Source organism: Ornithorhynchus anatinus, chromosome 8 (genome assembly GCF_004115215.2).
Source record: "Ornithorhynchus anatinus isolate Pmale09 chromosome 8, mOrnAna1.pri.v4, whole genome shotgun sequence".
NCBI classification, from domain to species: Eukaryota; Metazoa; Chordata; class Mammalia; order Monotremata; family Ornithorhynchidae; genus Ornithorhynchus; species Ornithorhynchus anatinus.
This window is the reverse complement of record NC_041735.1, coordinates 40,160,627-40,172,746: the sequence shown is the minus strand read 5'-3', so window position 1 is coordinate 40,172,746 and position 12,120 is coordinate 40,160,627. Positions and strand designations below refer to the sequence as shown.

The 12,120-nt window shown below is 43.7% G+C and overlaps 1 protein-coding gene across 2 annotated transcripts in view; it reads left to right on the top strand.

Annotated features, from left to right (window-relative positions):
- COL6A6 (collagen type VI alpha 6 chain) overlaps window positions 1-12,120 on the top strand; it is an 86,460-nt gene that overhangs the window by 34,733 nt on the left and 39,607 nt on the right. For both annotated transcript variants that reach the window (XM_007666174.2, XM_007666173.3), the window contains 13 exons: window positions 429-1,004; window positions 2,168-2,737; window positions 3,155-3,498; window positions 3,628-3,706; window positions 5,846-6,000; window positions 6,209-6,301; window positions 7,314-7,367; window positions 8,992-9,063; window positions 9,165-9,191; window positions 9,348-9,392; window positions 9,490-9,543; window positions 9,825-9,887; window positions 10,734-10,799. In XM_007666174.2, coding sequence (XP_007664364.2) covers window positions 429-1,004; window positions 2,168-2,737; window positions 3,155-3,498; window positions 3,628-3,706; window positions 5,846-6,000; window positions 6,209-6,301; window positions 7,314-7,367; window positions 8,992-9,063; window positions 9,165-9,191; window positions 9,348-9,392; window positions 9,490-9,543; window positions 9,825-9,887; window positions 10,734-10,799 — 2,198 coding nt within the window. The remainder of the gene's footprint in view (window positions 1-428; window positions 1,005-2,167; window positions 2,738-3,154; window positions 3,499-3,627; window positions 3,707-5,845; window positions 6,001-6,208; window positions 6,302-7,313; window positions 7,368-8,991; window positions 9,064-9,164; window positions 9,192-9,347; window positions 9,393-9,489; window positions 9,544-9,824; window positions 9,888-10,733; window positions 10,800-12,120) is intronic.

The following is a 12,120-nucleotide window of genomic DNA, read 5'->3' as shown; positions in this document are numbered from 1 at the left end:
ACCATGTAGTTAGGTTGTCCCACATGGTGCTTACAGTTTTAATCCCCACTTTTCAGATGAGGGAACTGAAGCACAGAGAAGTAAAGTGACTTGCTGAAAGTCACACAGCTGACAAGTGGTGGAGCCGGGATTAGAACCCACGACCTCTCACTCCCAAGGCCCTGCTCTTTCCTCTGCTTCACTTATTCTTAGTGTTTCCATGGCCTCTTTCCAAAGACTTATACTGAACTGTACCCTGTTTCGAAAGCAGTTCTAATGGACTTTGAAATATGCTGTGCTGTGGTTATATTCATTCTTATCCAAGCTATCCAAGAGAATCTATTCCTGGTGGGAGAAATCCTATTTAAAACTGTCAGTGACTCCAATTCAGTGTCACTTGATATACAGTGATTATCACAGCTCATCGTTTCTTTCTATTCTCCCTTCAGTGTGCAAGCGGATTGAAGTTTTGGACATCGTGTTTGTGATCGACAGCTCTGGCAGCATAGACTCTAACGAGTACAACATCATGAAGGCTTTCATGATAGACTTGGTGAAAAAGGCGGACGTGGGCAAGAATCAAGTTCAGTTCGGAGCCCTGAAGTATTCTGATTTCCCAGAGGTACTCTTCAACCTCAATGAATTCAGCAGTAAATCAGAAATCATCTCATTTATCCAGAACGACCACCCTCGAGGAGGCAGCACTTACACCGCCAAAGCTCTGGCTCATTCGGCTCACCTGTTCTCCGAGAGCCTGGGCAGCCGAATGCACAGAGGGGTCCCTCAGGTATTAATTGTGATCACCGATGGAGAATCTCATGACGCCCATCTACTCAATGCTACGGCCAGAGCCCTCAGGGACAAGGGCATCCTGGTCCTGGCCGTCGGAATCGAGGGAGCCAACCACGAAGAGCTTTTATCAATGGCCGGCTCCACGGACAGATACTTCTTCGTGGAGAATTTTGAGGGGCTGAAAGGCATATTTGAAAATGTATCCGCCAGTGTCTGTAATACTTCAAAAGTAGGTAAGATATTTCTGGGTTTCTTTTTTTTCTCCCGTCTTCCCAAACCTCTATCGTTGCCTTGTTGAGCAAAAATGCAAGTACCAACGTACACCTCCTCCATTCCACTTGCGGTCAGTTTCACTGCTTCATTTTTCAGTCCAGAAAATATGGAGGTTTCAGAAAGAAGGGGGAGAGCAAGCCTCAAGGGGCAGATGTTTTCCCTTTCCACGGTTTCCCCTAGGGAAAGGAGAGGAGCAGCTCAGAGCATACCATGGTCTCTCAGGGAACTGTCTCCCTTAGTCTGTGTTCTATAACTTCTGCCCCCTTACTTTTGATTTAGGAGAGCAAGCACAGGCCAGTATGTTGGGTTTTATTCCTTTTAAGTTTTGTCTTTCCATTTGTGACATTAGTGTAACATTTCGCTCAGAAAAAGATGTCTCACCTCCTTGGTACGCTTACTTCTCTGATATTTCAGTCTAAGCCCCGCGACTTTCCGAACATGGCAGTATTTCACTCTCTATTGTGGGAATTCTCCAACAGGCAGAAAGAAATATTTCTTGAAGCAGCCCACGATTACTTCGTGAAAATCCCAAACTGAGGGTTTATCAGAAACAAGGGGGTGAAACAGTGGAAAAGCCTCCTAAGGCATTTGTGAAGTGTCAAACTCTGAAGGTCTTTAATTAAAAAAAAAAAAAAAGGCATTTACCTGACCTGGACAAATTAGTTCAAGGCACTAGACCAGATGGCCTTCTTCCCATTAATGATTCCATCTGGATCATAGAGGATCCATTTCCTCTACCAGCTTATCACATTGGCAAGGGATTCCCACTTCTGGACAGAGATAAAGTCCTCAAGGAAGTGAGAACTAAGCCAAGTATTTTTAGTTTATTCACTTTCCAAGATTCCTTGGGATTCAATGGTTTTTTTTCAAGATTGTGGCAATGGATGGTGGGGACGATCAGTAGAGTTTTGGGAATGTTGCAGGTATTGTATCTTTAGTTCGACTCTTGCTTTCACGAGAGAGTGCTTTGTATCTGGTTAAAGAGGAGGAGAAATAGTTTCTCATAGGGGCATTTCTCACAGGGGCATTTCTGGTTTTAATGCAACCTTCAGAAGCCCGCATTTTCACTCTGAAGACGATCATCCTGAATGAGTTTTCCTTTTTTTGAAATATCTCTGTGCAGATTGTGAACTTGGAATGGCAGATCTTGTTTTTCTCATCGACGGGTCCACTAGCATACTCGAAGAGGACTTTAAGAAAATGAAGGATTTCTTGGTGACGATAGTGAATGATTTTGACATCAGACCTGGAAAAGTGCACGTGGGGTTAGCCCAGTTCAGCCACGAGTACCGGCCGGAGTTTTCACTGATACCCTTCCGGGACAAAATAGAGGTGAAAAATCAAATCGGGAGGATTCAGCAGATATTTGGGAACACCCTAATCGGCGCCGCCCTTCGAAATGTAGGCAGCTACTTCTGGCCCGATTTTGGCAGTAGAATAAACGCCGGCGTACAACAGGTGTTGCTGGTCCTCACAGATGGGCAGTCTCAAGATGAGGTGGCTCAGGCTGCAGAAGACTTGAGAAATAAAGGTATCGATATCTACTCTTTGGGAGTTGGCCAAGTGAATGACCAACAGCTCATTCAGATATCTGGGAGTGCAAAGAAGAAATTAACCGTCGATAATTTCAGTGAGCTGGACAAGATCAAGAAGAGGGTAGTTCGGGATGTCTGCACTTCCGGCGGCGAAAGCGGTAAGTGTCTTCCGTACCCGGAACTCTGCGTGTGTCGGGAACAATGGCAGGTGAGCCAGTTACAGATGAGGTGAGTGAGATACTAAGAAGTTAAGTGACTTGCCCCAAGTCACACAGCTGACAAGTGGCGTAGCCAGGATTGGAACCCACGACCTCTGACTCCCCAACCCGTGCTCTTTCCACTGAGCCACACTGCTTCTGAAGCAGCTTAGAGAAGCAGCTGAGGAGTTGAGAGATAGTATTGTTGAGCACCTTAAGTGGGGCAGTGAGGGTCCTTCTGACTCCCACTGAAGAAGGAGCAGGTGGTTCGAGAGGAACTAATTTGAATTCTGTGGGCGATAATCAGTGTGAGCGTCTCCCTCTTTGACTGTTTTTTCTCTGGCTTACTAATGGGTGATCCTCTTCCTCTGTCTTCAGGTTGCTTCGTGGATGTCGTTATAGGGTTTGATATCTCCTCCCCGCAGGAAGGGCAGTCTTTGTTCCAAGGCCGGCCCTGGCTGGAATCTTCCCTTTCCAGCATATTGCGGACGATCACTTCACTAAGCAGCGTGAGTTGCAGAGTGGGGTCCCGGACCCAGGTCAGTGTGGCATTTCAGGTGAAGGACCCCCAAAAGAGATCTCTCGCAAAGTTGCAGATCTACAGTGAGAGCATTATGACGGACTTGAAGCAAGTTGTTATCAAGGAGCCAACTCACCTGAACGAAGCTTTCTTAGATTTGCTTTGGGATTCCTTTCAGAATAAATCTGCCAGTCGAGGAAAGGTAATTTTGTCTTATTTGGTTCGTGGGTCTCTGATGATAGTAATCTCTATTTTCCAGTGTGTTTTGTTGTTGTTATTGTTGGATTGGTTTGGGGGTGGTTTTCATCTCCCCTTTTCAACCTTTTTCTAGGTGCTACTTCTGTTTTCAGATGGCTTGGATGATGCTGTTGAAAAACTTGAACAAAAATCAGATGAACTCAGAAGAGAAGGTACTGATTGGGAAAAAATGTATATTGCGTGTCAGATCTTGAGCTTCCAAAGCCACACATAAAGGATTATGGAACCTGCTCGTTCTGGCCTCTCCATTTGGAAGGAGTATCAGGTTTCTTATCAGATTCTAAGCTTCTTGAGGATGGGGATCATGTATAACTACTTCCTTTGAACTCTAAGAAACACCTCTGCACAGAGGTGCTCAGTAAATACTATTGATGGTTTGACATCTATCTTTTTCATCCACGTCCCGTTCTCTACACAGAAGGCATTACAGCCTGAGGCTGACACATATTCTTCTGCTGCTATTATTTTTTCCCAATTTTTCGTCTCGGCAATGCTTCTCCTTTTTCTCCTCCCTATATCCTTGCCACGCTTGTATAATTTTCAGTCCATTATGCCTCCTCCCGAAGCAGCAGCAGAAAGGTTCGGTACGTTTTCCCTAAATGGAGCAAGATAAATCCCTAGAGTAGTCAATTGCGGGAGAGGGAATTCTTTATCTTCACTCATGTTTTCCAAGAAGGACGTTGACTGACCACTGGGAACTGTCTAACCAGTACTCCCTGCAGCCCAAACTGCAAAAAGTACATAGAGTGTTGTGCTTCTCAGATGAACCACTGGAAGTGTACAAGGCTTTTTAAGGTCTGGCACTGGGCTGTTGGTTTGGGGAACGAAGAGTTAGTTTGAATTCTTTGGTTCTTCAAACCCAGCTGTGGACCAAAGCCTAAGGGCCTACCGGTGTCCTCGACTGTAATTATAACTGAAACGATTATGCTGCAGCTGGTAAGCAGCAGTCCTGAAAACATCATTCTCAGTCGGCGGGAGAAGTCTTGGCAGGGACCCGGACTCCTGATCCGGGAGGATGAGTAGCAGTTTCCCTCCCCACCCCCTTTTCCCTGCCACCCATTCTCAGCCCCTCCAGGACCTTTCCAAATTATGTTTCTGAGGTAGGCATTTTGCACTGACAGTGTCTTGTAAATCCTCCCCTCCTTGATTGTAATCCTTTCCCAAAGTTTAATATCTAAAATTACAGTGACCTACTTCTAATCCAGATTGGGTGAGTGTCGCAGAACAGATGATGACAGAAAAACCATGGTGCAGACAGCCAATTTGCCTTTTATGAGAGAACTTTATCCTAGACTCAAAAGCCTCTATGTGGCTTTCATAATTATCACCCTTTTTTTCCTTCCAATCTATTTTTTATGAGGAAATCACATCTCAACATTTATATTTTTCAAGTCCTGGTGGTCCCTTTCTTAATGTTGAACTCTGACTCAGAAGTGGGCCACATAAAACCTCTTACACCCCCATCCTTGGAGGCGGGGGGACCTGTAAATACTGTCTACACCAGGATTTCACCTGTCATTGTCGAAACCTCCATGGTTCTCACGATTCCTACAATTTTTGCAAACTGGAACCTAATGGAGCAATAGGTCTGAAGCCGTTGAACTAGTACAAGCAGCGAGGCTTCGTGGATAGAGCCCGGCCAGTGAGTCAGAAGGACCAGGGTTTTATTCCCCTCTGTCACTTGCCTGTTGTGTGACCTTGGGCCAGTCACTTAACTTCTCTCTGCTTCAGTTACCTCATCTGTAAAGTGGGGATTAAGATCGCAAGCCCCACGTGAGACAGGGACCGTGTCCATCCTAATTAGCTTGTATCTATCCCAGCTCACAGAGCAGTGCTTGACACAACGTAAGTGCTCAACAAATAGAATAAGAAAACGACAAAAAAAAATCAACGTATCTTTTCAGTCTTAACTCCAAGCAGCTTTCTTTTCCTTGTTGATTTCAGGGAAAGGCGTTGTAATTAGGGAGAATGTCTAGTCTTTGTATGTTAAAGTGGTGAAAGTCAAGCACCTAGGGACCCGAAAAGTTATATTCCATACTTCCATAAACACCTATCCAGTCGTTTTACAAGAAATCAATTCAAATGGAATCTTACTACAGAGTCGTCACTTGACAATTACACCCCAGAGTCTTGGAAGTAATTTCAAAGCAGAATATGAAGTAGGTTCTGCTAGCTCAATCTAATTCAGGTCTCTTTTCTGAAAAGAGTGATGTTAAGATATTAATGTATAGATGGCTCCCATTAATAGAGATCACCGCCCTTAGAGAACTATAACTTCTGTTTTTTAATAGGGCTAAATGCTCTGATAACTGTTGCCCTGGAAGGAACCTCTGATTCACGAGATGTAGAGGAACTTCTGTACATTGAATTTGGGAAAGGATTTGACTATAGAACTCAGTTGACACTGGGAATGAGAGATCTGGACAGCAGGCTGTCGAGGCACCTGGTGAGTCATACAAAGACATCATTTAGATTTTTTTTTCCTGTGGTATCTTTATTGGGGGAGAAACCAAGAGTTCATTTTAAAGGGTTTATCATTTTTCAGGTAACACTCCAATTTTCAAAGTGTAGTATGCTTGTTGCATGTTTGAAATATGCTGAAATGTCTGCAATTTGGAAAGAATATATTACCAAAAGAAATTCTCTCCTTCAAGGCCAACGTTGCTGAGAGAACGTGCTGCTGTTTGCTGTGCAAATGTTCTGGAGAAAATGGTCTACATGGAGAGCTGGGGAAACCAGGAAATAGAGTGAGTCAGATTTGGACTTCCTTTTGGATTGAATCTGTCCTTCAGAGTAGGACACTCTTAGCTAAGGACTAGAGTAGTGGTCTTTTCCATTCTCTAGGATTCTGTTGACCACCATTTGGAGTAACTCTGTTGACCTGTCCATTGCCAATAAATGGCTCTTGATATTTGAGATAAATTACTGTCCTGTAGATTGTACATTAGACTCAGGAAAGATTGCTGCCCGGAAAATAATTGACCAGCACTTACAATACAGATTTTGTTAGAATAGGAAAGTTGTGCCCCCATTCATTTAACTATCTACAGGACAGAGTTTACTATTCATTTAGTTTTTTCTTCTCCTAAAACCCATAACTGGTTTTTGAAATGAAGGGGAAAATATAATTTGAGCAGTCTTAATAAAAAGTATGTCCAATTTCATAATTCATCAGTAGTAGAAGACTCTTCAGCTTATTTCACCCAAAATATAGTAACACGTTTCTGATACAAAACCCAGGTCAAGTGCAAAATGCTCCCACATCCATAATTGTAAAATATCTATTTGAAAATATTTATTTTTAAATCAGTAAAAATGGTATGTTTATAATCTTACAAACCTACATGCATGCATCAGGGTTATGTGTTTGGTACAAATGGGGTTTATTTTTTCATTATATGAAAAATTCATTGCATCCTGTGGTTATTTACAGAGCAGATTGGGTATGTCTCTGCAAAGTATTTTTATAGTCTTGTCTGAGAATTTGATTTTTGTGTAACTTGAGTATAATGTTTTTCTACTCAATGTTCGAGCTGCAAAAAAAATTTTTTAAATAGTACCTCGCTATATGTGTATGGTATTTATAGATCCTCAATTCAGTAGGCTATTTGCCTGCATCGGAACTCTAAGCATTGAAAGTGGAATATCTAGACAGCATGATCTTGGGATTTTTTTTTTATGATGTATGGTCTCTTATTGGAAAATAAGTAATGCCAAGTAGATTGGTGATATATGTGTTCTCCCGGTTCTTCTTTTTAGGGACGTCCAGGATTAAAAGGCAGCGAAGGGTACCTAGGAGAAGAGGGAGAAATGGTGAGTCATTTTTTATTGCTGATCTGATTTACTCTGCAGAACATGTCTACCCAGAAAACGTGGAGTCCTTTGGGGGATTATATCACCTCTCCTTCCTGCCCTCCTATTAACATGGGGGTAAAGATCTACAGTGTCGTTATCACCTCTGGAGAGAGATGCAAGAGCTTCCGAGATCATCAGAGAAATAGGGTTTCTCAGGTTGCCTTCCTTTGCCAGTCTTCATGGAGATCAAGGAACTGCTCTGAGATGATACGGCCCCAACCGTGCTCTCTCTCTTTCCTGGACCTATTTCCTGCTGGATCCTAGGAGGGTGAAGAGGGGTTGTCACTGAAGGCCGAGAGGGGCTGCCCATGGAGATAACCCGGCCCTGAAATTAGGTCTTTGTGAACCGTCGAAGCTTAAATTCTTAAAATAAGGGGTCTCCTATTGTTCAGCCTTTTAGTCCAATCTAAGTAAAAATGATAACAACCAGCCACCCTCTCCCATGAACCTTGGGGCGCAAGGAGGGGTCATCCCATACACACTCAGCCCACACCACCTCTCCTGCCCCCAGAAGGAGGACCAGATTCAAGCTGCCCTTCTCAGCCTTGATTCTGTTCTCCTCCCAAGCCCTCTAGGCTGTGAACTATCTCTGAACTGTAAGCTTCCTGTGGACAGGGAAATCGTTGACCAACTCTCTAATATTGTACTCTCTCCAGCACTTAGTACGGTGCTCTGCACACGGTATGCACTCACTGGAGAAGCAGCATGGCTTAGGGGAAAGAGCCCGGGCTTGGGAGTCAGAGGTTGCAGGTTCTAATTCCGGCTCCGCTAGTTGTCAGCTGTGTGACTTTGGGCAAGTCACCTCTTTTCTCTGGGCCTCCGGTTACCTCATCTGTAAAATGGGGATTAAGACTGGGAGCCCCACATGGGACAACCTGATGATCTTGTTTCTCCCCCACTGCTTAGAACAGTGCTCGGCACATAGTAAGTGCTTAACAAATACCATCATTATTATTATTACTAATAATTAATATGATTGACTGACTAAATCAGGCTCTTGAACTATCCTACCCCTATACTAGAAGCTGTCAATTAACTTCTGAATGGCTTTCAGTTATTCTCCAATCTCCTCCAATGCCCTTTATCCAACCACTCTGGGGTTCCACTCTTGCCTTGTCTCTTTTAACTCCTCTTTCTTCTAGACAAATCTACCCAATATTCCCTTTTTCCCGTTTTCCTAGAGAGTCTTTTCCCTCCTCCAGCTCACAAGTCACTCTCCCTTCCACTGGTTCCATCTTCTTCAGGAATCCTTCCTAGAAACAGGAAGGATTAGAGACTCCACTGTTCACTTACAAAATCCACTTATTGCACCTCATATTTGCTGTTGCATAACCTAGGTGCCTTAATTTGTGTTCACTGTTTCCTCGGTCACTTGAAAATCCTCTATGTTTAGGGTCTAGTTTCTACGTCTCATTTTAGCCAGCCCCAACCCAGATTTTGGTATTGTTTTGGTGGCCTGACCAATTCCCTACCATTTCTTACTTCGGCTGATTGATATGAGGGACAGTTCCTATGCTACTGCTTTAAGTAGCAATATAGAAGTTAAGTTCTACAGCAGATTCACATTGTCTTTTACTTTTAGGGGGAAAGGGGACTGAGTGGACCAATTGGAGAACAAGGCTCTAAGGGGTGCTCTGGGACCCGAGGCCCTAAGGTAAGGATCTGCTTGGAAACACAATTTTAAACCAACCCACGATGTTTTAACATAATCTGAGATCAGCTCCTGAAATTAAACAAATCCCTGTTGTATTTCAGGGAGACCGGGGACTTCTTGGAGAGAAGGTATGGAAGCTAGTTTTAGAAATCACGGTTCATTCCTAGGTTCGTATTGCCACGTAGGTTCTCCTAGCTGAGGTATCTGGTGTAAATCCTAGGCACTTCGATTTCATTGTAGTTAGTCAGCCCAGGATTGAATGGCTTTTTATTTTGACTTTTCAGGGAGAAGCTGGAGATGGTGGGATTGACGGAATCATTGGAGAACAGGTAGAACCTTTTCCTCTTTATGTTGGAGAGGCACGTGCTCTCTTACTGAGAAAAGATGAATTTAATTTTTTTCATTTTTCTTTTCCGTTGTTTTTAGGGCTACTCTGGACTTCCTGGAAGGAAAGGGGAAAAGGGTGATGATGGCTCCCAGGTGACTTTTTCCACATTTACTCTTTTAAATAGTTTACATTCCTAGAGGCCCTTTCTTCATGCTTGGGCTCCTGAATTCAAGAACAGATCTTTGGGTACCCGTAAAGTACTGTGCTGTAGATGAACGATCATAATCACGTTGAAGAAGAGTCGTAGAAATTCCCGAAGCTAGTCGCTGGCTCTTTGTCAGGAAAAAAATATTACAATCAGAGGGAAATGTGCGTTAGGGGGAAAAAATGTTTAACTCCTCCCAATTCTCATTCAGCACTTTATTATTTTCAGGGCAACCCAGGATTCAGAGGACTCCCCGGTGACCGCGGTCAGAAAGGCATAAGAGGCGAGCCTGTACGTTTCCAAGGCAGCATCTGTGCTCTAATTCAGCGTCAACTTTTCTCATGAAGGAAAGTCTAGGAGCTGCCTGAGTCCCAAGCAGTAACCTTGCAGAAATAGTGCATGCAGCCCATTCAAAGAAGGCTTCTTGCGGATGGGACAAAAAAAAATCCTTCATCCAAATATAATGTTTGACAAAGGTTATTCCCAAACGTATATCTAAGGATTGTTCTGTGAGCCTGGAAATCTACTTTGTGCTACCTGGGATTAAATGATGATCTTAATTTCTCTAATTGGATAGAATAATAACATGAATAGATTGAATTTGAGGCTCTTTCTGCCCTAGAACTCAAGAGAACTTCCTCCATGGAATAAAGCCATTCTCCAGGATGGTTCTCTGGCTAATTGTAAGGTGATCAGTGAGATGTGGGGTCAGTTGGTCTCTGGTTTGAAGTGGGGAACCTTTTGGCAGCTGCATGGACGGTTTCCAGCACTTGGACTGCCATTAGTAAGCTAGTATTTTGCATTACTAAGTAAAACTTTGTTGGGCTGGAACTCATCTAAACGGACTCCGCGAGGTTCTCACTCATCTATTGAAGATTTAAAATGGCTCAAAGAGCTAATGGGTACTAGAGGGAAAATACGCTTGCTTTTTGAAGCTCACTCCAAGAAAGCAAACCTCTTCGAACTGTGTCCGTTTTTCTCTATAGCGGTTTCTAACCGCGTGGGTCTCTTTCTGCTGACTTCCTTTCCGAGGGTTTTAACTACTTGGTAGTTCTGAAGGAGAAAGCGTATAACGATGTGCCCTTAAAGAAATCAAAGTGACTGATAGTTCAATAAAACGCCTTGCTCTTTTCTCAGGGTAATCCTGGATTGGACAGTGATTTCAGGGGACCCCCAGGCTCTAAAGGAGAAAGGGGAACACAAGTAAGCAGGACTTTCTCTTTGAAATTTGTCCGGATAACAACTTTGTCATTTGAATATGAATTTAAGAAAAATTAAATTTGGAATATGAGACAGAATTGCTTAAAACTAGGAGGTCAACTGTCGTCGCAGGAGCACCGTGTTCCAGGATATCTTACTTCCCTGGAAACAGGAGAGTTGGTTTTTGTTCCTGGCTCTAACTCTGAAATTATGAAGTTTCTCTACCATTCTTTCCCTGAGTTGCTCCATTTGTAACCTGGAGATGTGTCCCTTTAATGGAGTTAGGGTGGTGATTAATAGATCGGGGCTGCTTGAAGGGTTTATCAGTCAGTCAGTAGTATTTATTGAGCATCAACTGTGTGCAGAGCACTACTTAGAATTTGTGACTACAAGGGCGTTAACAGGAATGACTTCTGCCTTCAAAGAGCTTGCAATCTAGACGGGGAGATAGGCATTAAAATAATTTGCAGAGAGAAGAATATCTTTTAAGATGGTATTTTTAAGCACTTACTATGTGTCAAGTACTGTTCTAAATCTTGGAGTAGATGCAAGTTAATTGGATTGGACATAGTCCCTGTCCCACATGGGGCTCAGAGTCTAAGTAGGAGGGCAAACAGGTATTTAATCCCTATTTTGCAGATGGGGAAATAGTAATAATGATGATGGTATTTGTTAAGCATTTACTTTGTGCCAAGCACTGTTTTAAACACTGAGGTAGATCCAAGATAATCAGGTTGTCCCACGTGGGGCTCACAGTCTTAATCCCCATTTTACAGATGAGGTAACTGAGGCACAGAGAAGTTAAATAGCTTGCCCAAGGTCACACAGCAGACAGGTGGCAGAGCTGGAAAACTGAGGCATAGAAAAGTGAAGTGACTTGCCCAAGGTCACACCGCATATGCTTGGCAGAGCTTGTTAAATGAGCCTTGGTAAAAGAAGACTTAAGAAAAATGTGCAAATGCCATTTGGGGTGGGTGGGCACGGGCTTGCCTCAGTCCTGCCCAGGGAGACCCCTGTGGACCCCCTGGAGCACCCCGTAACTCCGCCTGGCCCAGGCAACCCAAAATGTCTTATTTGTGCCAGGGGACTGGGGATATCCAAGCTGGACAGCTATGTTTCCAAGAAGTACATGGAGAACCCTTTGCGCTTCCATTATTCTGGCCCCTGACCCAAACCTGCTTCAGTGGCAGGACTGAAGAGGAAGGAGCAGTTCAGAGAAGCAGCGTGGCTTAGTGGAAGGAGCGTGGGCTTGGGAGTCAGAGGTTGTGGATTCTAATTCCGCCACTTGTCTGCTGTGTAACTTTGGGCAAGTCACTTCTCTGGG